The sequence below is a fragment of the Schistocerca americana genome, chromosome 2 (genome assembly GCF_021461395.2).
Source record: "Schistocerca americana isolate TAMUIC-IGC-003095 chromosome 2, iqSchAmer2.1, whole genome shotgun sequence".
Taxonomy (NCBI): domain Eukaryota; kingdom Metazoa; phylum Arthropoda; class Insecta; order Orthoptera; family Acrididae; genus Schistocerca; species Schistocerca americana.
In genome coordinates, this window is record NC_060120.1 from 711,590,109 (window position 1) to 711,616,012 (window position 25,904).

Here is a 25,904-nt window from a genome sequence, read left to right on the forward strand (position 1 = left end):
GCCCGGGTTAGATTCTCGGTTGGGTTGGAGATTTTCTCCGCTCGGTGACTGGGTGTTGTGTTGTCCTCATTATCATTTCATCATCACCAGTGAAAGGCAACGGGAAACCACCACTGGAATCACTTCCCTAGACGCTCATGAGATAGACCTCTCTGTCGAGGCTTCCACCATGACAAGATCTGCCGTAAGGCAGAACACAAATTTGTACTTATAGATCTTGTTTTTGGAGTTTTATAGCCACAAGAGAATCTGATTTTCAGAAAGTTATCCGTATAGGGGAGTTTCATGTCTAAGAGTCTTCCACTCCTGTTTGCACCTTTCACGACTTAATCCTCGGTTTCGTAGTATTTAATGCCAGTACAAATTTTGATTTATACGAATACTGCAGTCTTCTACGTCTGATGATACTGATCTACTAGGTTCAGAATGTATTACCTTATTGTGTCGTTTCAGTTTCTGTAACTGACTGATTTCAGAACGCATTGTTTGTCGCTGGCTATTACTATTTTGGGGAATTTCAGGAAGATAACAGAATTGGTTGTTTAGTTCATTACTCTCCCAATTATGTAAAAATGAATATTTGACTGCCTTTCTAAGTGTAAATGTTTTAAGATATTGCAAAATCCGCTTCAGTTGCGCAAATTTTGTCGTCTTTACCCACGTTTCGGCTAGAATAATCTAGCCTCCTTCAGAAGCCAGAGTAGGGCAGTTGCCGCTGCCAACCGACCGCGTGGTGAAGTGATGCCGGGAATGGACTTCAGTTAAGTAGTTTTAATTCGACATGGTACCACGGTACTATAGGTTTTAATTTTTAATGTTGACTGTGCCTTACTCTGGCATGTCATAGTAATTTTATGCTTCTGAAGAAGGCTAGATTATTCTAGCCGAAACCTGGGTAAAGATGACAAAATTTGCGCAACTGAGGCGGATCATGCAATATCTTAGTCTATCACAGTTGCTAACGGGGATGCCATAAGGAAATGTTTTAGCTACAAATATGGAACCTACAATTTGGCAGTTGGAACTTTTCTTGTTCCGTAGTTTGTGTACGGAAGGAAGAGTACTTGTCCGCTTCGTCTATGGCATGCAACGTATAGCGACACGTGGAGTGTGCGGTGGTTGCAGGCTGCAGTCACGACGAACTGAGCTGCGAGGAGCGCTGCGTGCCGATGGAGCGGCGCTGCGACGGACACAGGGACTGCCCCAGCGGCGCCGACGAGACGCAGTGCCTCCTCATAGCGGAGCCCGCCCGCTACAACCAGGTGAGCACCACCCACTGTGTACAGTGGCTCGTCAAAAGCGTCCCGGCACCCCTATGTACACCGAGGTGAGAAAAGTACTGGCATACCTCCTAATGTCGTGTCGGCGTAGTGCAGCAACCCGACGTGGCATAGATTGAACGAGTTGCTGGAAGCCCCTTGCAGAAATATTGAACCATGCTGTCTCTATAGCCGTCCATAACAGCGAAAATTTTGCCGGTGCACGATTCTGTGCGTGAACTGACCTCTCGATTATGTTCTACAAATGTTCGATGGATGGCCAAATGATTCTCTCGAATTTTCCAGAACATTCTTCACATTAATCGCGAACAATTGTGGCCTGGTGACATGAAGCACTGTCATCTGTAAAAAATCCATCGTTACTTGGAAACCTGAAGTCCATGAACGGCCGCAAATGGCCTGCAAGTAGCTGACATAACCATTTCCAATCAGTGATCGGTTCAGTTTGCCTAGAGGTCCCAGTCCATTCCATGTAAAGACAGCCCACACCATTAGGGAGCCGCCACCAACCTGCACGGTGCCTTGTTGACATACTGGGTCCATGGCTTCTTGGGACCTGCACCACACTCGAACCCTACCATCAGCTCTAACCAACCGAAATCCGGACTCATCTGACCACGGTTTTCCAGTCGTCTAGGGTCCAATCGAATTTATCACGGGTCCAGGAGAGACGCTGGAGACAGTGTGCTGTTAGCAAAGGGAGTCGCGTCGGCTGTCTGCAGCCGTAGCCCATTAACGACAAATTTCGCCACACTGTTAACGGATAGTTCGTCGTACGTCCCACATTGATTTCTGCTGTTATTTCACGCAGTACTGCTTGACGGTTACCATTGACAACACTACACAAATGCCGCTGCTTCCGGTCATTAAGTGAAGCCGTCGACCACTCAGTTGCCCGTGGTGAGAGCTAATGCCCGAAATTTGATATTCTGGGCTCACTCCTGACACTGTGGATCTCGGAATATTGAATTCCCCAACGATTTCCGAAATGGAATGTCCCGTGCGTCTAGCACCAACTACTACTCCGCGTTCAAAGTCTGTTAATTCCCGTAGTGCGGCCATAATCAGGTCGGAAACCTTTTCACATGAATCGCCTGAGCACAAATGACAGCTCCGCCACTGCACTGCCCTTTAAATACCTTACGCACGCGATACTACCGCTGTCTGTATAAATGGCTCAAATGGCTCTGAGCACTATGGGACTTGATGTTAAGTCCCATAGTCATCAGTCCCCTAGAACTTAGAACTACTTAAGCCTAAATAACCTAAGGACATCACACACATCCATGCCCGAGGCAGGATTCGAACCTGCGACCGTAGCGGTCGCGCGGTTCCGGACTGAAGCGCTTAGAACCGCACGACCACCGCGGCCGGCAGCTGTATGTACACTCCTGGAAATGGAAAAAAGAACATATTGACACCGGTGTGTCAGACCCACCATACTTGCTCCGGACACTGCGAGAGGGCTGTACAAGCAATGATCACACGCACGGCACAGCGGACACACCAGGAACCGCGGTGTTGGCCGTCGAATGGCGCTAGCTGCGCAGCATTTGTGCACCGCCGCCGTCAGTGTCAGCCAGTTTGCCGTGGCATACGGAGCTCCATCGCAGTCTTTAACACTGGTAGCATGCCGCGACAGCGTGGACGTGAGCCGTATGTGCAGTTGACGGACTTTGAGCGAGGGCGCATAGTGGGCATGCGGGAGGCCGGGTGGACGTACCGCCGAATTGCTCAACACGTGGGGCGTGAGGTCTCCACAGTACATCGATGTTGTCGCCAGTGGTCGGCGGAAGGTGCACGTGCCCGTCGACCTGGGACCGGACCGCAGCGACGCACTGATGCACGCCAAGACCGTAGGATCCTACGCAGTGCCGTAGGGGACCGCACCGCCACTTCCCAGCAAATTAGGGACACTGTTGCTCCTGGGGTATCGGCGAGGACCATTCGCAACCGTCTCCATGAAGCTGGGCTACGGTCCCGCACACCGTTAGGCCATCTTCCGCTCACGCCCCAACATCGTGCAGCCCGCCTCCAGTGGTGTCGCGACAGGCGTGAATGGAGGGACGAATGGAGACGTGTCGTCTTCAGCGATGAGAGTCGCTTCTGCCTTGGTGCCAATGATGGTCGTATGCGTGTTTGGCGCCGTGCAGGTGAGCGCCACAATCAGGACTGCATACGACCGAGGCACACAGGGCCAACACCCGGCATCATGGTGTGGGGAGCGATCTCCTACACTGGCCGTACACCACTGGTGATCGTCGAGGGGACACTGAATAGTGCACGGCACATCCAAACCGTCATCGAACCCATCGTTCTACCATTCCTAGACCGGCAAGGGAACTTGCTGTGCCAACAGGACAATGCACGTCCGCATGTATCCCGTGCCACCCAACGTGCTCTAGAAGGTGTAAGTCAACTACCCTGGCCAGCAAGATCTCCGGATCTGTCCCCCATTGAGCATGTTTGGGACTGGATGAAGCGTCGTCTCACGCGGTCTGCACGTCCAGCACGAACGCTGGTCCAACTGAGGCGCCAGGTGGAAATGGCATGGCAAGCCGTTCCACAGGACTACATCCAGCATCTCTACGATCGTCTCCATGGGAGAATAGCAGCCTGCATTGCTGCGAAAGGTGGATATACACTGTACTAGTGCCGACATTGTGCATGCTCTGTTGCCTGTGTCTATGTGCCTGTGGTTCTGTCAGTGTGATCATGTGATGTATCTGACCCCAGGAATGTGACAATAAAGTTTCCCCTTCCTGGTACAATGAATTCACGGTGTTCTTATTTCAATTTCCAGGAGTGTATATGTGCATATCGCTATCCTATGACTTTTATTCTCTCAGTGTAATGCGGAATTAATCACTCCATGCCGCGAAAGGCCACGCCGCCAATGTAAAAGGAGGTGTAGAGTATCGTGTTCTCAGTAGAGAAGGAGTAACACTACAAGTGGTAGGTTAATAGAGCTCGGTGACTTCGAACGTGTACTAGTCACTGAATGACACATGAATGACACATCTATCAGGAACATATAACCCTTCTCAGGCTGCCCCCGTCGACTGTTGGTGATGTGGCAGTGAAATGGAAACGCGAAAGAACGATCCCAGTTAAACCGAGACCGCGCAGACCTCATCTCATGACGGGCAGAGGCCGTCGAGCAAGAAATCACATAAAGGAATCACCCACGAGTACTACCAGCAATCCAGCTAGCATTATGGCTGCGCCTGAATAGTTAAGAAGTGGAATACAATGGTGGAGCAGCTCCTCATAAGCCACACATTGCTGCAGACAGTGCTAAGTGACGCTTGAGGTGGCGTCACTGTAGAGTTGACGGCTGAAAACGAGTAATTTGGAGTGATGAATGACGCTGTACCCCGCGGGGCAATGGTTTTTTATCTGTAACGGGGTTGAAGTGGACTGGTTGCCTAGAATTCCGAACTGAAACCAGTGGAACACCTTTGGAACAGATGTTCTGCCACCTCATTGAAAGTGTCCCGAGCAGAATTCACGCTGTCATAAATGCAAAGGATGGTCACACCCCATATTAAAGTCCACTAATAAGTGTCTGGGTATATATTGTCGCTTCCGCTGCACACACTGCGTCCATTCATTCCTAAATATATTCACTATCCATTTGACATCTCAATCCGTTCTTCCATTGCTTCGTGGTAAAATAGTGTTTAAGCCGACAAATTGCCTTTGCTCCACTGATATTTATGTATTAGTAGCTAGTTATCCGGTATCCATTCCTATGTTATCTCAGTCTGATACACGGGAACAGGACTCAGATCTGGATATAATTTAAACTAAAGCACATAGCTGGCCATTATAATTGAAAGACCGGAAGGATAGTAAATAATGAAATTTTACTTGTCGTGCTTATATAGTGTAACAGAAAGAGCAATATTACATTTGTAGGCGGTTTTGGGCTATATACAGCCTGCGAAATGTAGAACACAAAGTTAGAATCTCTGCTTCATGCTTCTCTCTAGGCGAGAACTTTCCATTCTACTTTTACAATTGTAAACATTCCTCTCAAGCCGGCCGGGGTGGCCGAGCTGTTCTAGGCGCTACAGTCTGGAACCGTGCGACCGCTACGGTCGAGGTTCGAATCCTCCCTCGGGCATGGATGTGTGTGATGTCCTGAGGTTAGTTAGGTTTAAGTAGTTCAACGTTCTAGGGGACTGATGACCTTAGAAGTTAAGTCCCATAGTGCTCAGAGCCATTTGAACCATTCCTCTCAAAATCTGGTTGTTCGAAAAAAATATAAGTAAATATATGCATTGTGGATGTGTGGTCAGTTCTAGCAGCTGGTTAAACAGAAAACCTACAAAATTTAATGGATACTCCTTTCTTCAGATAAGAATTATTCCAAAATACTATCTAGTTGAATATCGGGGAATGAGAGTATGCAACATACGGTAACTTATTGATTTCTGCGTTTCCAGAGATGGCAAGAGAACCTCAACCATAATGTTTGAGCACATCTAAATGATCTGCGTTTATGTTTCCATCATGATCATCGTCCAAGAAGTTTATCTGCAGGAACACGCACTGTTTTGACAGATTAAGCTGAAAGAGTGTGCCCATGGCTGCGGGGGATCACCAGGTGTCTGTCAACAAGCTACTGTGCAGTGCATGGCGGAGGTTACATGGTTTCTATATGACCAGTTTTCTTCTATTAGCGTATTGCACGAGATTGAAATTACTGCCAGTATTCCTCTGTGCGAGCCCTAATCTTTTACGTATTTCTCATGATCCCTAAGCGAGATAGATGTCGGTCGCTGCGTAATGGTAGCAGAGCCTTCATCGAATACATGTTCTCGAAATATACCAGTTTCGCGTGAGCTACCTCGTCTTTCCAGAATGAGATTTTCACTCTGCAGCGGAGTGTGCGCTGATATGAAACTTCCTGGCAGATTAAAACTGCGTGCCCGACCGAGACTCGAACTCGGGACCTTTGCCTTTCGCGGGCAAGTGCTCTACCATCTGAGCTACCGAAGCACGACTCACGCCCAGTCCTCACAGCTTTACTTCTCCCAGTATCTCGTCTCCTACCTTCCAAACTTTGCAGAAGCTTTCCAAAGCTCTGCAAAGTTTGGAAGGTAGGAGACGAGATACTGGCAGAAGTAAAGCTGTGAGGACTGGGCGTGAGTCGTGCTTCGGTAGCTCAGATGGTAGAGCACTTGCCCGCGAAAGGCAAAGGTCCCGAGTTCGAGTCTCGGTCGGGCGCACAGTTTTAATCTGCCAGGAAGTTTCATACCTCGTCTTTCCTCTAGGCAGTCCATTTTAAGTTACCTGAGCATTTCCGCTACAATTTCGTATGGCCCATACCGACCTGTTGCGATCCTAACAGCGCATCTTTGAATTGGTACAACGTCTGTTGTTACGCCTGCTTGAAGAGCACTTCAAACACTGGAACAATAGAATTGGTCCCACCAGCATCCTGCATAACACTTCCTTTACAGATACACCGCCCTTTTCTAGAACCCTTCCAACAAATCTAATTCTTCCATTCCCCTTCGCAAATACTGATTTTACGAGATCATTTCATTTCATATCGTTCTTAATATTACCGCTAAATACTTATACATGTGAAGTTCTCAATATGCTGACGACTAATCATGTAATCGGATACTATCAGTTCTTTTTCTTTGTTACGGGCGTTACCTTGCATTTATGCACATTTAACGAGGGCTGTGTGTGTTGCAGACGTTGATGGTGTCGTACAACAGCGGCTTCCTGCACCGCAACTGGCGCGGCACCTGGTACCTGGTCTGCACGGCGGAGCTCGAGTGGGCCAAGCGCGCCTGCGAGGAGGAGGTGGGCGTGCTCACCAGGTGCGTGTCAGCAGAGCACGTACACAAACCAAGGAGTGTGCAACACCAAGGGACAAGTGTTTCCTCCTTCTTCTGCACTCAGTGGACTAGGCAGTGTTGCCTGTTCCGGCTTCATAACACACACTCAAGAGCCAAAGAAAGTGGTACACCTGTTTAATATCGAGTAGGGTCCCCACGAGCACACAGAAGCGGCGCAACACGACGTGGCACGGACTTGACTGATGTCTGAAGTAGTGCTTGAGGGAATTGGCTTACATGAATCCCGTAGGGCTGTACATAAATCCACAAGAGTCCGAGGGGTGGAGATCTCTTCTGAACATCTCGTTCCAAGGCATCCCAGATATGCTCAATTATGTTCATGTCTGGATAGTTTGGTGGTCAGCGGAAGTGTTTAAACACAGAAGAGTGTTCCTGGGACCACTCTGTATCAAGTGTGGGGGTGTAGCATTGTCCTGCTGGAATTGCCGAAGTCCGTCGGAATTCACAATGGACATGAGTAGATGCAGGTGATCAGACAGGATGATTACGTACGTGTCACCTATCAGAGTCGTACCTAGACGCATCAGGGGTCCCATATCACTCCTATTGCACACGCCCCACACCATTACAGAGCCTCCACCAGCTTGAACAGTCCCCTGATGACATGTAGAGTCCATGGATTCAAGAGGTTGTCTCCGTATCCATGCACGTCCACTCGTTCCATACAATCTGAAACTAGACTCGTCCAACTAGGCAACATGTTTACAGTCATCAACAGTCCAATGTCGGTGTTGATGCGTCCACGTGAGGCGTAACACTTTGTGTCGTGCAGTCATCAATGGTACACGAGTGGGCCTTCGGCTCCAAAAGCCTATATCGATGATGTTTCGTTGAATGGTTCGTACACCGACACTCCCTGATAGCCCAGCATTATGTGGAAGGGTTGCACTTCTGTCACGTTGAACGATTCTCTTCAGTCATCGTTGGTCCCGTTCTTGCATAATCTTTTCCTGGCCGCAGCTATGTCGCAGATTTGAAGTTATGCCGGATTCTTGATATTCACGGTACACTCGTGAAATGATAGTATGGTAAAATCCCCACTTCATCGATACCTCGGAGCTGTTGTGTCCCATCGCTCGTGCACCGACTATAACACCACGTTCAAACTCACTTAATGCTTGATAATCTGCCATTGTACGAAGGTTGAACGAAAAGTAAAGCCTCCACCTTTGTTAATTGGGTTTTGATGGGAATATATTAATAAATCAAACGCAGAAATAATCCTTATAATGTGATCTTTAATTACCAATATTCACTTTTCCATATAATCACCAGCCAATTGGATACATTTCTGCCAACGATGAACAATTGTTCTGAAACTGTCACGGAAGAAGTCAAAACTCTGTTTCCGCGACCACAGCCTCACAGTTCTCTCAAGTCTTCATTAGAAGCCGAATGATGTCCCCGCAGATCGTCTTTCATCATCGGGAGTAAATGGAAGCCAGACGGTGCTAAAATTGGACTGTATGGAGAATACCGTACGGTGGTGAGATTCAGTCTCCGAAGTTCTGCTGTGGTGGCACGTGAAGTGTGTCGTTTGGCATTGTCGTGCTGCAGGAAAACATTTCGCTTTTCCTTTCGTACCCTTGTTAGCCGTCGCTTCAGATTTCGCAGCGTTGTGATGTAACGATCTGAATTTATTTTTGTTCCACGATCAAGGAATTCAACATGGTTGACACCATCTGTTCCCAGAAACCCGTGGCCATGATTTTTCCAGCTGAGGGCTGCGTCTTGAATTTCTTTTTCTGGGGCGAGTCTTTGCGTCGATATTCCATAGACTGACATTTCGTCTCCGGGTCGTAACGACGTACCCACGTTTCGTCTCCTGTCACAATTGAATGGAGAGAGGCGTCACCTTCATTCTCGTAACGCGAGAGGAGTTCCTGGCAAATTTCATGTCTGTGCACTTTCATTTCAGGAGTCATCACCCGGGGTATCCATCGTGCACAGATCTTCCGATAGTCAAACAAACCAATAATAAGACTCACACGTTCTTGTGGAATACCGACTGTGCTTGCAATTTCTCTCTGAACGATACGACGATCGTCCTGAATCAGTCTGTGAACATTTTGCTTGTGAAAATCGGTGGCTGCTGTCACAAGACGTCCAACTCTTTGTTTGTCTCGCAGGTCAGATGTTCCCGTCTCAACATATTTATACTCGCCCAACGACGCACAGTACTAACATCAACACAATCACCATAAACTGCTTGCATTCTCTGATGAATCTCCTTTGGGGTGACACGTTCTGGCTTAAATCACTTTGACCGACCGTCTGCGCAGGGTTCCATACTTTCACTGTAACGACACAATCGTTCAGTGCTATGGCTTCCCGCCAACTGGAGCTGTAGAGCAGAGGCTACGGAACAAGCCAGTACCTGCTGCATACAAATGCTGCCAACTGTTGAAGAGTTACGAAGGTGGAGGCATTACTTCTCAGTCAACCCTCGTAGCAGTAGTAACCAATCTAAGAATTGCTTCAGATACTTGTCTTATATAGGCATTGCCGATCGCAGCGCCGTATTCTGCCTGTTTACATATCTCTATATTTGTATACGCGTGCCTGTACCAGTTTCCTTGGCGCCTCAGTGTATCTTACCACCGTCTCCTTGGTCTTCCAAGATATCTTCTTCCCTTAGGCCTATAGCACAACACTCTTTTTACGAGCCTCTCTTTTGACGTTCTATCAACATGCTTTCTCTAGTCGTTTAGGTAGTTTACAACTTTTCTTCCAAAGAGCTTTTGTTCCTAGTTATTTCCTCATTTCTTCGTTTGAATTATTTGAAAGCGTTCATCCTTTTACGGTTCTTAAGAATCTCGTTTCGGCAGCCTGTATCTTGTCTTAATCGGCTTCTGTCAAGCATGGCAGTGCTTTACGTGTTTAGAGTGTGGTTCCTGTGTTGCACTTACGAAGACGCTAAATGACACATTTTACAGCATTGTCTATTGCGTACAATAGAGGAACAGTTCGAAAGGTGACAGATCGTGTCAATATGACGATGCAGCCTGTCACGAAGGAGCACGTATAAGGCAATGGTTTGTGGACAATAACATTATTGACATGGACTGTCCTGCCAGAGTCCCGACCTGAACCCAACGGGATACCTTTGGAGTAAGTTAGAACATCGACTTCTCTCCAGAACCTTGCGTCAACATTACTAGTTTCTCTGGTTGGCTCTAGAGGAAGAATGGGCTGCCAGTCCTCGACAGACATTCAGACACCTCGTTGAAAGTGTTCCCAGCAGAACTCGAACCATTATAAAGTAGAAACGTTGATACACCCCACATGAATGTCCGCTGATAGACGTACAGATATTTTTCATCAGATGGTCTTACACCTCGATAATGCACCTAACTGAGGTAAGTAATGTGCGTTAATTTACACACGGAAGATCCAAAGAAACCGGTACACCTGCCTAATATCGTGTAGGGCTCCCGCGAACACGCAGTAGTGCCGCAACACGACATGGCATGGCTCGACTAATGTAGTGCTGGAGGGAACTGACACCATGAATCTTGCAGGGCTGTCCATAAATCCGTGAGAATACTAGGGGATGGAGATCTCTTCTGAACAGCACGTTGCAAGGCATCCCAGATATGCTCAGTAATGTTCATGTTTGGGGAGTTGGTGGCCAGTGGAAGTGTGTTCCTGGACTCACTCTGTAGCTATTCTAGAAGTGTGGGGTGTAGCATCGTCCTGCTGGAATTGCCAAAGTCCGTCGGAATTCTCAATGGACATGAGTAGATGCAGGTGATCAAGATGCTTACGTACCTGTCACCTATCAGAGTCGTATCTAGACGTGTCAGGGGTCCCATATCGCTCCAACTGCACACGCCCCACACCATCACAGAGCCTCCACCAACTTGAACAGTCCCCTGCTGACAGACAGAATCCATGGATTCATGAGGTTGTCTCAATACTCGTACACCTCCATCCGCTCGATCAGTTTGAAACGAGACTCGTTCGACCAGGCAACATGTTTCCAGTCATCAACAGTCCAATGTCAGTGTTGATGGGCGCAGGCGAGGCGTAAAGCTATGCCTCGAGCAGTCATCAAGGTTACACGAGTGGGCCATCGGCTCCAAAAGCCCATATCGATGAAGTTTCGTTGAACGGTTCGCACGATGACACTTGTTGATGGATCAGCATTGAAATCTGCAGCAATTTGCGGAAGGGTCGCACTTCTGTCATGTTGAACGATTCTCTTCAGTCGTCGATGGTCCCCTTCTTGCAGAATCTTTTTACAGCCGCAGAAATGTCAGAGATTTGATGTTTTACCGGATTCTTGATGTTCACGGTGCATTCGTGAAATGGTGGTCGTATGGGAAAATCTCCACTGCATCGCTACCTCGGAGTGTGCGGCTAGCCCCGGCGGAGGATGGAGTCCTCCCTCGGGCATGGGTGTGTGTGTTTGTCCTTAGGATAATTTAGGTTAAGTAGTGTGTACGCTTAGGGACTGATGACCTTCGCATTTAAGTCCCATAAGATTTCACACACATTTGAGCATTTGCTACCTCGGAGATCCTGTGTCCCATCGCTTGTGCGCCGACTGTAACACCACGTTCAAACTCACTCAGCAGTAACCGATCCAACAAGTGCGCCAGACACTTGTTGCCTTATACAGGGTGTTACAAAAAGGTACGGACAAACTTTCAGGAAACATTCCTCACACACAAATAAAGAAAATATGTTATGTGGACATGCGTCCGGAAACGCTTAATTTCCATGTTAGAGCTCATTTTAGTTTCGTCAGTATGGCTTCATTCCAACGTGATCAAATTGTTAATTTTCACAATCAACATGTGTGGGCCGACGAGAATCCGCATGCAGTTGTGCAAACACGTCATCAACACAGATTTTCTGAGAACGTTTGGGCAGGCATTGTTGGTGATGTCTTGATTGGGCCCCATGTTCATCCACCTACGCTCAATGGAGCACGTTATCAGGATTTCATACGGGATACTCTACCTGTGCTGCTAGAACATGTGCCTTTACAAGTACGACACAACATGTGGTTGATGCACGATGGAGCTCCCGCACATTTCAGTCGAAGTGTTCGTACGCTTCTCAACAACAGATTCGGTGACCGATGGATTGGTAGAGGCGGACCAATTCCATGGCCTCCACACTCTCCTGACCTCAACCCTCTTGACTTTCATTTATGGGGTCATTTGAAAGCTCTTGTCTACGCAACCCCTGTACCAAATTTAGAGACTCTTCGTGCTCGCGGGAGGACGACGGTTCAATCCCGCGTCCGGCCATCCTGATTTAGGTTTTCCGTGATTTCCCTAAATCGCTCCAGGCAAATGCCGGGATGGATCCTTTCAAAGGGCACGGCCGACTTCCTTCCCCATCCTTCCCTAATCCGATGAGACCGATGACCTAGCTGTCTGGTCTCTTTCCCCAAAACAACCAATCAATTTTCGTGCTCGTATTGTGGACGGCTGTGATACAATACGCCATTCTCCAGGGTTGCATCAGGGATTCCATGCGACGGAGGGTGGATGCATGTATCCTCGCTATCGGAGGACATTTTGAACATTTCCTGTATCAAAATGAAGTCACGCTGATACGTTCTGTTGCTGTGTGTTTCCATTCCGTGATTTATGTGATTTGAAGAGAAGTAATAAAATGAGCTCTAACATGGAAAGTAAGCGTTTCCGGACACATGTCCACATAACATATTCTCTTTCTTCGTGTGTGAGGAATGTTTCCTGAAAGTTTGGCCTTACCTTTTTGTAACACCCTGTATAGGCGTCGCCGACCGCAGCGCCGTATTCTGCCTGTTTACATATCTCTGTATTTGAATACGCACGCCTGTACCACTTTCCTCGGTGCTTCAGTGTATTTAACATTAATGAAGTCTGACAGCAAAGGCAATGCTGTGCTCTGTCACGTCTCCACGATGTCGGACGTGAAACGCAGTGCTTTTCTTTGCCACGAACAGCAATCCTGACGTGCTGCTACTGAACCTGCCGGAGGGGGCGAGAGAGGGCGGCGAGCGGCGTCCGCTGTTCCTGGTACCGTCGTCGACGTCGCCGTCGGGCGCAGTGGTGCGCCATCTGTGCATGGGCGTCCACTCCGTGGCCACCTACGTCACGTGCCCGCCGCCCGCCTGCGGCTCGCGCCGGCTTGACGGCGACGGTGTGGAGAGGGATAAGGAGGGTCCGGAGGACGAGAGCGCCTACCTGGAGGGGGAGGGGGAGGAGGAGGAGGAGGCTCGCGTGGTGGGCGGCACGCCGAGTCGGCCGCGCGCCTGGCCCTGGGCGCTGGCCGTGTACCGCGACGGCAGCTTCCACTGCGGCGCCACGCTCATACACCCCGCCTGGGCGCTTTCCGCCGCACACTGCGTCGACAGGTCAGTTGCAGCTGCTCTCCTCACCATTGCAAAGCCACAGCAACTACTGTCGCCCGCTCACTATGCAGTCTTAGTGCAAAGGCTGGTTACATGCATCTCTCCACACTCGCGTATCAGAGCACAAGTATTTCGATTCCTGCATAGCTATTATAATCTACACATACAGGATGAACGTTAATAAAACCGACAGGTTGTAGGGGTCGGATTGCTGACTGGAACACGTGTCGAGAAATAGAGAGTGTGCGTGCGACGACAACAAATCGTCCCAGAACACAGTACAGAGCTGCATGACATCCACGTCACAACAGACGTTCAACGTGGCCTACGTGGGAAGCAGTGCACACGTTCGCATATTGCATCATGGACTGCAGCACTCTTTCGTACGTTCCAGCCTCTCTGCGAATAGCGTGGCAGGTGTCGTGAGCTATTGAAGGGTCTGCACATCATGATCTGGTTCAGCATACACGGTACTTTTCAAATGCCCCAAGAGGTAAGCATCAAGGGGGTTTAAGTCCAGTGATCTAGCAGACCATGCCACAGGGCAACTGCATCCTGTCTGACATCCGGGGAAGATGTTGTCTAGGTGTACTGTACTGTGAAAGCGGGCTGGTGCTCAGTCGTGCAGAAACCACTCAATCTTTCGTGTTGCCAAAGGCACATTCTCAAGCAGCCCAGGCAGAATATTCTGCAGGAAGACCAGGTACGTTCCTCTGTCGAGGAGTTGCGGAATAATAACCGGTCCAAGCGTATGGTCACCGTGAATCCCTGCCCACACGCTGATGCTAACTCATGTCAATGAGATGCGGCAACCGTTCCCCGAGGACTGTCTGTAGCCTACAGATGACGATAATGCAGATTTATAATGCCAGTTCTGTTAAAGGTTGCTTCGTCGGTAAACAGGACTGGTGACACAAATCCCTTAATTGCGATGGTCTGGTGCAAAAACTATTGACAAAATCCTTCCTGTAGGGGGAAACCCGCTGTTGATAATCCTTGCTCTTGTTGCAGGTGATAGGGATCGTAGTAGTTGTCATGCAGGATACATATAATCGTACTTTGACTTACGCCATGTTGTCGGACCACTTGCTAGAGTTCGTACTAGTGTTCCTCTCAGTTTCCTGTAGAACCAGGTCCTCCAGATCTGGTGAACGCACAGTCCACCGTCTCCCTGTATGTTCGTCTATCTGAAAGGAACCATGATCACACAAACTCCCAAAAAGGCTCCAAATGTTGTGTGATGTGGTCGATATCTGTGAGGGTACTTGTTTTTCTATAGCCATGCTGACTCTCGACCGTTTCCATCTGCTTGACCGCACACAGACACTATCTCGGCTTGTTCCCGACATGAATACTGGACTGTTCTGCTGCTTACAGTACACTGCATACTCATACATCCTGCAACACCCAAGGAACAGACGGTATCTGGTCAGAGGAACTTTCGTTCATTAGCACCATCTACCGTGGTAACGATGCACTTCTGGACAAATGTTCATAGGATCTTCTTTCCTCCATTTCCAGCCAGGAATCCATCCCTGCAGTTTGTGTTTGAACGTTCCTAGTGCACAGACGTTATTACCTCTCTCTAGAATTTTTGCACCAAACACTGCTCTCCATTATGAAATCTACTATTGTTTTAAAGCAGGCCTGACCAAATAGCGCTCCGCGAGTACAAGGGTTCCACCCGCGCTCCTGCCTAGCGCTCCGAGCGCAACTGCGGAGGAGTGGGCGGGGGGGAAGGGGGAGGAGGAAGAGTCCGATGTACGCTGCTGCAGGCAGACGCCGCAACAGCTGGACAGTCGACTTGTCAGACGCCAAGCAGTCTGCTGACAGTACTACTTGCTTTAAATTAAACTTACGTTCTGTATTAGGAGAACCATGGCGTCTACGAACTTGTTCTAAGAAGGAAAAATGGAGAAGCCAATCACTCAATGTCAAATGGTAATTGTCTTACTTTTCACATCGTTTAGAGGCTGAGAAAAGGACTTAATGCACTATCACACTATTATAAGCTGGAATAACATTTATTGGAACGTCATTGCAACACCAGCAAGAAAGCTGATATGATGCGCTTTTTTTCTGGCGAACGATGGTGAATGCTGGCTGAATTGAAGGCGACCACTGCGGAATAAAATTGAGTTCAGAGCAAGCAGAGTGGCGGCAAAATCTTTAGTTACTGGCATCTCAAATTATTTCATTGCATTAAGTGTCTTAACGCAAGGGAAGGATCATTTGGTAACATACGTGGTGGACAAGACTGATGCTATAAAACAAAAATTAATCCTGAAAAAAAAATCATTTTCACGTTCGTAATGTGAAACATTTCCCATAATTCAAGGCACTTATTTGTGGATCAGACATGAATGAATACGTTTCAGTGGTTGAGATATTTCATTACGAGTTCTCTAAGAGATTCCAAGACATAATATGACTGAAGACGAATTTCGATGTATTTGTGAGGCCCCTTTCGCTTTTCACTACTAATGTACCTCATTACTTCCGACAAGAGGTGATGAACGTACGATGGAGCACCCATCTCCACGATCTGTTTTTCCAGTTCAGGAATTTACAAGACTTTTAAAAAATTTTATTCCGCAAGCAATATGCGTTTGATTGCATCACAAGCCATAGTTCAGATACATTAAAAATTCTAATACCTAAATGTGTATAAGTTTATAAACATCAAAATATAATGTTAAATGCCTGTATGTAATGCCTTTTGTAGTCCTGCTCACTGTATTAGCATATTTAACGTATTTATTTAATCAGCAATACAAATTATCGTTTTGGCAGAAAAAGGCAAAGTTGAAAACAGACGCATGTGACAAACTCTTTCTTATAAAGTTGTGCTGTAGCATTTGCCTCTTAAAAGTAGCTGCACTGTGTTTCAAACACTGCTCGGAGTAGTGCAGTGGTGGTGAAGCTGCAGCACTCGGCAGACTACTGCGCTCGCGGAGTACCAGCACGCTCTGGGTGCGCAATTGTTGGTCAGGCCTGCATTAAAGGGGAATCTTGAAAAAAACCTACTACTAATTTCAGCTGAAGGCAATTTATTTAAAACTTGTCAGGTTTCTGGCTAATCCCCGACTTAAGGTGATTCCGTTCAGCTTCAACTTACGCACTCAGTTTCACTTTTAAATATAAAAGGCAAGTTACGTAATGTTGACTAAGGAGACAAAAGTCAAAGCACAGAAAGCGGCAAACCGATTTCTTCCTTTTCTTTTACCTATGTCTCGCATCCATAGCCACCCTGTTACCACACCACAACTCCACCCTCCCTTCACGATAGGGAATATGTGTAAACTAAGTGTCTGTGGAGTGCAGTGTTGTCCATTTGAAAAAATGCAAACGTTCTCTAAATGTTTGAAAATCCTGTACCTGATGTGGGCCACGGGTACCAATCTAGCATTCACCTTGTGAGATGTGCTGACACTGCCTGAAAGCCATATCCAGGCTGAATGGCACACTGGTCATCAACAGTAACCCGCCAAGTGGATTTGTTCCAAGCCCAGTACACCTGACCAAATCCCAGAAGCCTAGTGTTAGCCCAGAAGCCTAGTGTTAACAGTGGCGGCTGCTCAATAGGAAACATTAAAATAAATGTTGTAACGTTAGGGAGAAATGTAGTAACGAGATATCTAACGGTATCTCTGGACGAACGTCGTAACTTTCCACATCATATGGAGGTAGCAAGTAGGAAAGGTGCAAACCTGTTGAATAAAATTATAACCATTGCAAAAAGGCAATTTCGGCTTCCTTTGAACACAGAGTATACCACCAATCTATATCGGCATCAGTCGTAGGACATGGTGCGAGCGTTTGGGCTCATGGATTGCAGCTGATGAAGCCAACCTCAGTAGTGAGAAGAGTTCAACGAGGCGTTCTACTGATCTTAGCGGGTGCCTTCTGCACTACCCCGGATGATGCTTTGTTAGTAACTCTAGGAATATGCCCACTGGACTTGGAAATTAGGAAAAGGGGAGCCTTCCACTGGTTAAAGAAAGGTAATCAAATGAAAGTACGAAGGGCGCTTGGAACTGAGCCAAATTCCAAAAAGGCAATAAAAGATCGCATATTGCAACTGTGGCAAAATGAATGGGACACTTCAGTCACAAACAGGAGAACATACGAATTTCTCCTTAACATCAATGAGAGATTAAAAACGAGATTCCTTAACTCATCCAGTGGACTGACGCGTTACCCGACTGGTCATGGCCCTTATGCCACGTGTCTGTACAAAATCAGAAAACAGATGAATGACAGCTGCGCCTGCGCCACTGTGGCACACCAGTGCACACATTGTGGGATTTCACGCTCTATGAAGATGCGGCGGGTAATAGACGTCAGGCATTACGGATATCGGATCCCAAAGCAGCACTAAGGAGTGAGTGGACCTGGCGCATCTCGGACGATATTGCAGCCGCAGTATCCAGGAAGGTCAAGGAAGACTTCACGAAGCATTCGACCATAAGTCATCATGCTACCGTCCAGGCTAGACACCGAAGTCTGATATCGGCGACCACCGAGTTAAATATTGTCAAAAGAATCTACATTGCATTGGTGCAAGAGATAATGGAAACGTGGACCTTAGGAAGTAACAGTGATGGGTGAACTACTTCCAATTGTGGAAACGCTGCTGAGGTACTGCCCGACGCCCGAGGAATCCAGCAGACTATGGCTGTTGACCGGGATAGTGTGATGGCGGATCCAGTAGCAGAGACAACCACATCCAAGTGAAATGCACCAATATACATGAACAAAAAGATAACAAATTCTTTATTATTTGTAGTAGATAGTAGCTGGTAATTGGTTAAATGTTTAACGTAGTTTTGTAGTTGTTAAAGTATATATACACGGTGGTCCATTGATAGTGACCGGGCCAAACATCTCACGAAATGAGAATCAAACGAAAAAACTACAAAGAACGAAACTCGTCTAGCTTGAAGGGGGAAACCAGATGGCGCTATGGTTGGCTCACTAGATGGCGCTGCCATGGGTCAAACGGATATCAACTGCGTTTGTTAAAATAGAAATCCCAATTTTTAATTACATATTCGTGTAGTACGTACAGAAATATGAATGTTTTAGTTGGACCATTTTTTTCCCTTTGTGATAGATGCTGCTGTAATAGTCACAAACGTTTAAGTACGTGGTATCACGTAACATTCCGCCAGTGCGGACGGTATTTGCTTCGTGATACATTACCCTTGTTAAAATGGACCGTTTACTATTGCGGAAAACGTCGATATCGTGTTGATGTATGGCTATTGTGATCAAAATGCCCAACGGGCGTGTGATATTTATGCTGCTCGGTATCCTAGACGACATCATCCAAGCGCCCGGATCGTTCGCCGGATAGTTACATTATTTAAGGAAACAGGAAGTGTTCAGCCACATGTGAAACGTCAACCACGACCTGCAACAAATGATGATGCCCAAGTAGGTGTTTTAGCTGCTGTCGCGGCTAATCCGCACATCAGTAGCAGACAAATTGCGCGAGATTCAGGTATCTCATAAATGTCGGTGTTGAGAATGCTACATCAACATCGATTGCACCCGTACCATATTTCTCTGCACCAGGAATTATATGGTGCCGACTTCGAACGTCGTGTACAGTTCTGCCACTGGGCACAAGAGAAATTACGGGACGATGACAGATTTTTTGCACGCGTTCTATTTAGCGACGAAGCGTCATTCACCAACAGCGGTAACGTAAACGGACAGAATATGCACTATTGGGCAACGGAAAATCCACGATGGCTGCGACAAGTGGAACATCAGCGACCTTGGCGGGTTAATGTAAGGTGCGGCATTATGGGAGGAAGGATAATTGGCCCCCATTTTATCGATGGCAATCTAAATGGTGCAGTATATGCTGATTTCCTACGTAATGTTCTACCGATGTTACTACAAGATGTTTCACTGCATGACAGAATGGCGATGTACTTCCAACATGATGGATGTCCGGCACATAGCTCGCGTGCGGTTGAAGCGGTATTGAATAGCATATTTCATGACAGGTGGCTTCGTCGTCGAAGCACCATACCATGGCCCGCACATTCACCGGATCTGACGTCCCCGGACTTCTGTGGGGAAAGTTGAAGGATATTTGCTATCGTGAACCACCGACAACGCCTGACAACATGCGTCAGCGCATTGTCAATGCATGTGCGAACATTACGGAAGGTGAACCACTCGCTGTTGAGAGGAATGTCGTTACACGTATAGTCAAATGCATTGAGTTTGACGGACATCATTTTGAGCATTTATTGCATTAATGTGGTATTTGCAGGTAATCACGCTGTAACACCATGCGTTCTCAGAAATGATAAGTTCACACAGGTACATGTATCACATTGTAACAACCGAAATAAAATGTTCAAACGTACCTACGCTAATTAAAACCATCCTGTTACCAACTGTTCGTCTAAAATTGTGAGCCATATGTTTGTGACTATTACAGCGCCATCCGTCACAAAGCGAAAAAAGTGGTCCAACTAAAACATTCATATTTCTTTACGTACTACACGAATATGTAATAAAAATGGGGGTTCCTATTTAAAAAAACTCAGTTGATATCCGTTTGACCTATGGCAGCGCCATCTAGCGGGCCAACCATAGCGCCATCTGGTTTCCCCCTTCAAGCTAGACGAGATTCGCTTTTTGTAGTTTTTTTGTTTGTCGCTTATTTCGTGAGATATTTGGCCCGGTCACTATCAATGGACCACCCCGTATATGTACATATATATATAATTATTAGAAGCAGAAATAAATAATTAATACATAATTTATTACTATCTAAGGAAATGTGATTTGTACAGCCTATATTAGCTTTTCAGGTAATAGGCTGTAATTATGAAGAATAAATAAGTAAGTAAATATGTAAATGGGTAAAGCGACAAAGTGACAAGAGATGAATACATTGATCTTCTTACCTTTAGCGTAAATTGGCAAGCAACCCTGGCTTTGCACTTGGAGCGTTAAGTATTTACGACCAGAGGCTTTGACAGGCATAGCAATAATTTTATTTAGGGGCCACAGCGTAAAGTTAAGATTAAAATTTCGAGTACAATGTTAGGTAACTGAATGTAATCATTCTCATATAACTTAAAAGATGTAAGCAACAAATGGCAGGAGAGCGCTCAGGAAGCTCGAATATTATTTTTTCCATATTTAACTGGTGTTTGGCGTTACATTTGTTAGAAATGACAGGAGTTCCGCTAATGGGCCCTCTGGTCCACCTGACTGCATTGCCAGTTTGGCAGAAGCTATGGCCACCACCTAACAGCCCAACTCCAGCGTCATTCCGGCGCGAGCTGCATTTTAGGTCTGAACTTCTCAACCATTTCCCTTCAGCCCGCTTAAACATTTACCGTATATGAAAAAATCTGTTCTGTAAGCTCAAAACCTGATACGTCCTTTGTCATAGGTCGCTTAGGAAGTTGGTGGCGGCTCTCACTAGACTCCCAGTAGCGTTAGCTCGCACCAAACTGGCTGTGTAGCCTGCAGGCGTTACAGCTACCTACTCCGCCTAGAAACCCTCTTCATGAGTGACTGAATATATTAGAAAAAAAACATATGAAAATCCGTACAGTAAATCTTGATATTAGCTTGAACATACAGACAGAAAATGCAGCGAGTAATTTTAATTTATGTACAAATAGAAGATAGATACTGACATAACCTGCTAATAGGATCGTTTGCAAACTCACTAGCTGTAGCGTACATGTAAGGTACACTGAAGCGCCAAAGAAACTGGTATAGGCATGCGTATTCAAATACAGAGATATGTAAACAGGCAGAATACGGCGCTGAGGTCGGCAGCGCCTATATAAGTCAACAAGTGTCTCGCGCTGTTGTTAGATCAGTTACTGCTGTTACAATGCCAGTTTATCAAGATTTAAGTGAGCTTGAACGTGGTGTTATAGTCGGCGCATGAGCGATGGAACACAGGATCTTCGAGGTAGCGATGAAGTGGGGATTTTCCCGTACGACTATTTCACGGGTCTACCGTGAATATCAGGAATCCGGTAAAACATCAAATCTCCGACATCGCTGCGGCCGGAAAAATATCCTGCAAGAACGGGACCAACGACGACTGAAGAGAATCGTTCAACGTGACAGAAGTGCAACCGGTGTGCAAATTGGTGCAGATTTCAGTGCTGGGCAAGCAAAAAGTGTCAGCATGCGAACCATTCAACGAAACATCATTGATATGGGCTCACTCATGTACCCTTGATGACTGCACGACACAAAGCTTTACGCCTCGCCTGGGCCCATCAATACCGACATTGGATTGTTGATGACTGGAAACATGTTGCCTGGTTGGACGAGTCTTGTTTCAAACTGTATCGAGCGGATGAACATGTATGGGTATGGAGACAACCCCCTGAGTTCATGAGTCCTGCATTTCAGTAAGGTTCTGTTGAAGCTGGTGGAGGCTCTGTAATGGCGTAAGGCGAGTGCAGTTGGAGTGATATGGGACCCCTGGTACGTCTAGACACGACTGACAGGTAGTACGTAAGTAAGTGTCCTGCCTGATCACGTGCATCCATTCATGTCCATTGTGCATTCCAAGGGCAACTCAAGCAGGACACCCCACAGGTCCAGAATTGCTACAGAGTGGCTCCAGGAACACTTTTCTGAGTTTAAACACTTCCGCTGTCCACCAAACTCCCCAGACACGAACATTTTCGAACATATCTGGTATGGCTTGCAACTTACTGTTCAGAAAAGATCTCGTGCTCTTACGCATTTATGGACAGCCCTGTAGGATTCATGGCATCAATTCCCTCCAGCATCTAACAACCCTACCACAACAAAGGTCAAGAATTAATTATGATTGTAGTGTTGCTCACGCAGCTAAGTATTGCATTTTCGGGCAACAACAATGTTATATTATGTGGCAGGTGTCATTAGAGCACAGTTAATAAAGTCATTTCTTGAAATAATGGATAAACTAGGCACTCATCTTTTCGTGTTTCCCACGCTGGTCTCGTTGTGAACTCATGGCTCAATCGTCGAAAATCTAGGTATTGATGATTCCAAGCTCGGATGCAAAGAGGTCTACGTGTTATTCTGCGATATTCAAAAGTGTTATAGATGTGTTTCATAAATCATTCTTGAAGATGAAACTTTTGCAAGTTAGGACAATGGTGATGTAAAAAAGTAATCAGCACTCCGAATTTAAGTTACACTTCTTTTTTTTTATTGCTTTTGTTGCAATATCACGTAACTCGTTGCAAAACACCACTTCACAATATAAAACATACTTGAAAATATCTTCCTCACTGATAAAGTTCACGTTTAATAAATTGACTATAATTTGCGTCTTTTTAACATGACGACCAATGCTTGAATCTCTAATAACCGCTTACGCGCCCAAAAATCTGAGTTACAAGTACGTCAAAGATCATAGTGACAAAAGAAAGAATACACACAAGAATAATATCATTGCAATATATACATATCGAAGTACCTCTACATTAATGAAATCAAATCTGAATGTTGTCACAGAAATATGTTAACTATTTTACAGACACACAGTAGAATATTGCTGGTATCGAGAGGTTGAGGTGAGGTATCGTAATGGTTACGTAATTCAAGTACCATTACAAGCACTACTTCAGACATTAGTCGAGTCCATGCCACGTCGTGTTGCGTCACTTCTGCGTGTTCGCGGGAGCCCTACGCGATATTAGGCAGGTGTACCAATTTCTTTGGCTCTTCAGTGTATAACTTTGTGCATAGGCTTCAGCCATCTAAACGCCCCACACCAGCCTCCCAATGTTCGTTCACAATGGAACCCCGACCACTGTAGTTGCCCCTCGCCCCACGATCTCTGCCACGCCATCTGCGAAGCTGCTGGCCAGGCTATTTTGTACTCATTGTACATTCCTATAGAGAATAGGACTGGTGCTGAAGTGTTACGGATCGTTGCAGCTACGAGCGGCACTTCTACGAGGTGCAGGCGGGCATGCTGCGGCGCTTCTCGTTCTCGCCGCACGAGCAGACGGCGCGCGTGTCGGCGGTGGTGGTGCACCCGCGGTACGCGCGCCGCACCATGACCAGCGACCTGTCGCTGCTGCGGCTCGAGCCCGCGCTGCGCCTCAGCCGCTGGGTGCGGCCCGCCTGCCTGCCGCGGCCGCCCGCGCCCGCCCACGCCCTCGGCCACGCCCACGCCCACGCCGCCGGCTGGCCGCTGCCCGGCACCTCCTGCACCGTCGTCGGCTGGGGCGCCACGCGCGAGCACGGGCCCGACCGTGAGTAGCACAGCCCTCTCCCCTCTTACACCCTATGTTCATTTCTTACGCAGCTCCTGCACAGGTTTTCCCGATGCGATAGGTAACCTATACTGAGACAGAAATTTTTTGAAAATAAGTATTTTTGGCGGTCTACCGAGAAACTGCAGAAAGGTGGAAATTTAAGGAGATGGGAACTGGATAAACTGAAAGAACCAGAGGTTGTCCAGAGTTTCAGGGAGAGCACAAGGGAACAATTGACAGGAATGGGGGAAAGACATACACTAGAAGAAGAATGGGTAGCTTTGAGGGATGAAATAGTGATGGCAGCAGAGGATCAAGTAAGTAAAAAGACGAGGGCTAGTTGAAATCCATGCCTAACAGAAGAGATGCTGAATTTAACTGATGGAAGGAGAAAATACAAAAATGCAGTAAATGGAGCAGGCAAAAAGGAATACAAACATCTCAAAAATTAGATCGACAGGAAGTGCAAAATGGCTAAGCAGAGATGGCTAGAGAACAAATGTAAGGATGTAGAGGCTTATCTCACTAGGGGTAAGATAGATATTGCCCACAGGAAAATTTAAGAGACCTTTGGAGAAAAGAGAACCACTTGTATGAATATCAAGAGCTCAGATGGAAACGCAGTTCTAAGCAAAAAAGGGAAAGCAGAAAGGTGGAAGGAGTATATAGAGGGTCTATACGAGGGTGATGTACTTTAGGACAATATTATGGAAATGGAAAAGAATGTAGATGAAGATGAAATGGGATATACGATACCGCGTGAAGAGTTTGACAAAGCACTGAAAGACCTGAGTCGCAACAAGGCCCCGAGAGTAGACAATATTCCGTTAGAACTACTGACAGCCTTGGGAGAGCCAGTCCTGACAAAACTCTACCATCTGGTGAGCAAGATGTACGAGACAGGCGAAATACCCTCAGACTTCAAGAAAAATATAATAATTCCAATCCCAAAGAAAGCAGGTGTTGACAGATCTTAAAATCTCCGAACTATCAGTCACAGCTGCAAAATACTAACGCGAATTCTTTACAGACGAATGGAAAAATTGGTAGAAGGCGACCTCAGGGAAGATCAGTTTGGATTCCGTAGAAATGTTGGAACACGTGAGGCAATACTGAGCCTACGACTTATCTTCGAAGCTAGATTAAGGAAAGGCAAACCTACGTTTCTAGCATTTGTAGACTTAGAGAAAGCTTTTGACAATGTTGACTGGAATACATTCTTTCAAATTCTGAAGGTGTCAGGGGTAAAATACAGGGAGCGAAAAGTTATTTACAATTTGTACAGAAACCAGATGGCAGTTATAAGAGTCGAGGGGCATCAAAGGGAAGCAGTGGTTGGGAAGGGAGTGAGACAGGGCTGTAGTCTCTCCCCGATGCTATTCAGTCTGTATATTGAGCAAGCAGTAAAGGAAACAAAAGAAAAGTTCGGAGTAGGTATTAAAATCCATGGAGAAGAAATAAAAACTTTGAGGTTCGCATATGACATTGTAATTCTATTAGAGATAGCAAAGGACTTGGAAGAGCAGTTGAACAGAATGGACAGTGTCTTGAAAGGAGGGTATAAGATGAACATCAACAAAAGCAAAACGATGATAATGGAATGTAGTCGAATTACGTCGGGTGATGCTGAGGGAATTACATTAGGAAATGAGACACTTAAAGTAGTAAAGGAGTTTTGCTATTTGGCGAGCAAAATAACTGATGATGGTCTAAGTAGAGAGGATATAAAATGTATACTGGCAATGGCAAGGAAAGTGTTTCTGAAGAGGAGAAATTTGTTAACATCGAGTATTGATTTAAGTGCCAGGAAGTCGTTTCTGAAAGTATTTGTATGGAGTGTAGCCATGTATGGAAGTGAAACATGGACGATTAATAGTGTAGACAAGAAGAGAATAGAAGCTTTCGAAATGTGGTGCTACAGAAGAATGCTGAAGATTAGATGGGTAGTTCACATAACTAATGAGGAGGTACTGAATAGAATTGGGGAGAAGAGGAGTTTGTGGCACAACTTGACTAGAAGACGGGATCGGTTGGTAGGACATGTTCCGAGGCATCAAGGGATTACCAATTTAGTACTGTAGGGCAGGGTTTGAGAGTAAAAATCGTAGAGGGAGACCAAGAG

General features: G+C 46.5%; 1 protein-coding gene across 1 annotated transcript in view; it reads left to right on the forward strand.

Moving 5' to 3' along the window:
• LOC124594367 (serine protease nudel) overlaps positions 1–25,904 on the forward strand; it is a 184,126-nt gene that overhangs the window by 32,100 nt on the left and 126,122 nt on the right. Inside the window, exons 3-6 of the mRNA XM_047132735.1 lie at positions 1,126–1,262; positions 6,996–7,123; positions 13,110–13,520; positions 23,460–23,779. Of these exons, the coding sequence (XP_046988691.1) occupies positions 1,126–1,262; positions 6,996–7,123; positions 13,110–13,520; positions 23,460–23,779 (996 nt within the window). The remainder of the gene's footprint in view (positions 1–1,125; positions 1,263–6,995; positions 7,124–13,109; positions 13,521–23,459; positions 23,780–25,904) is intronic.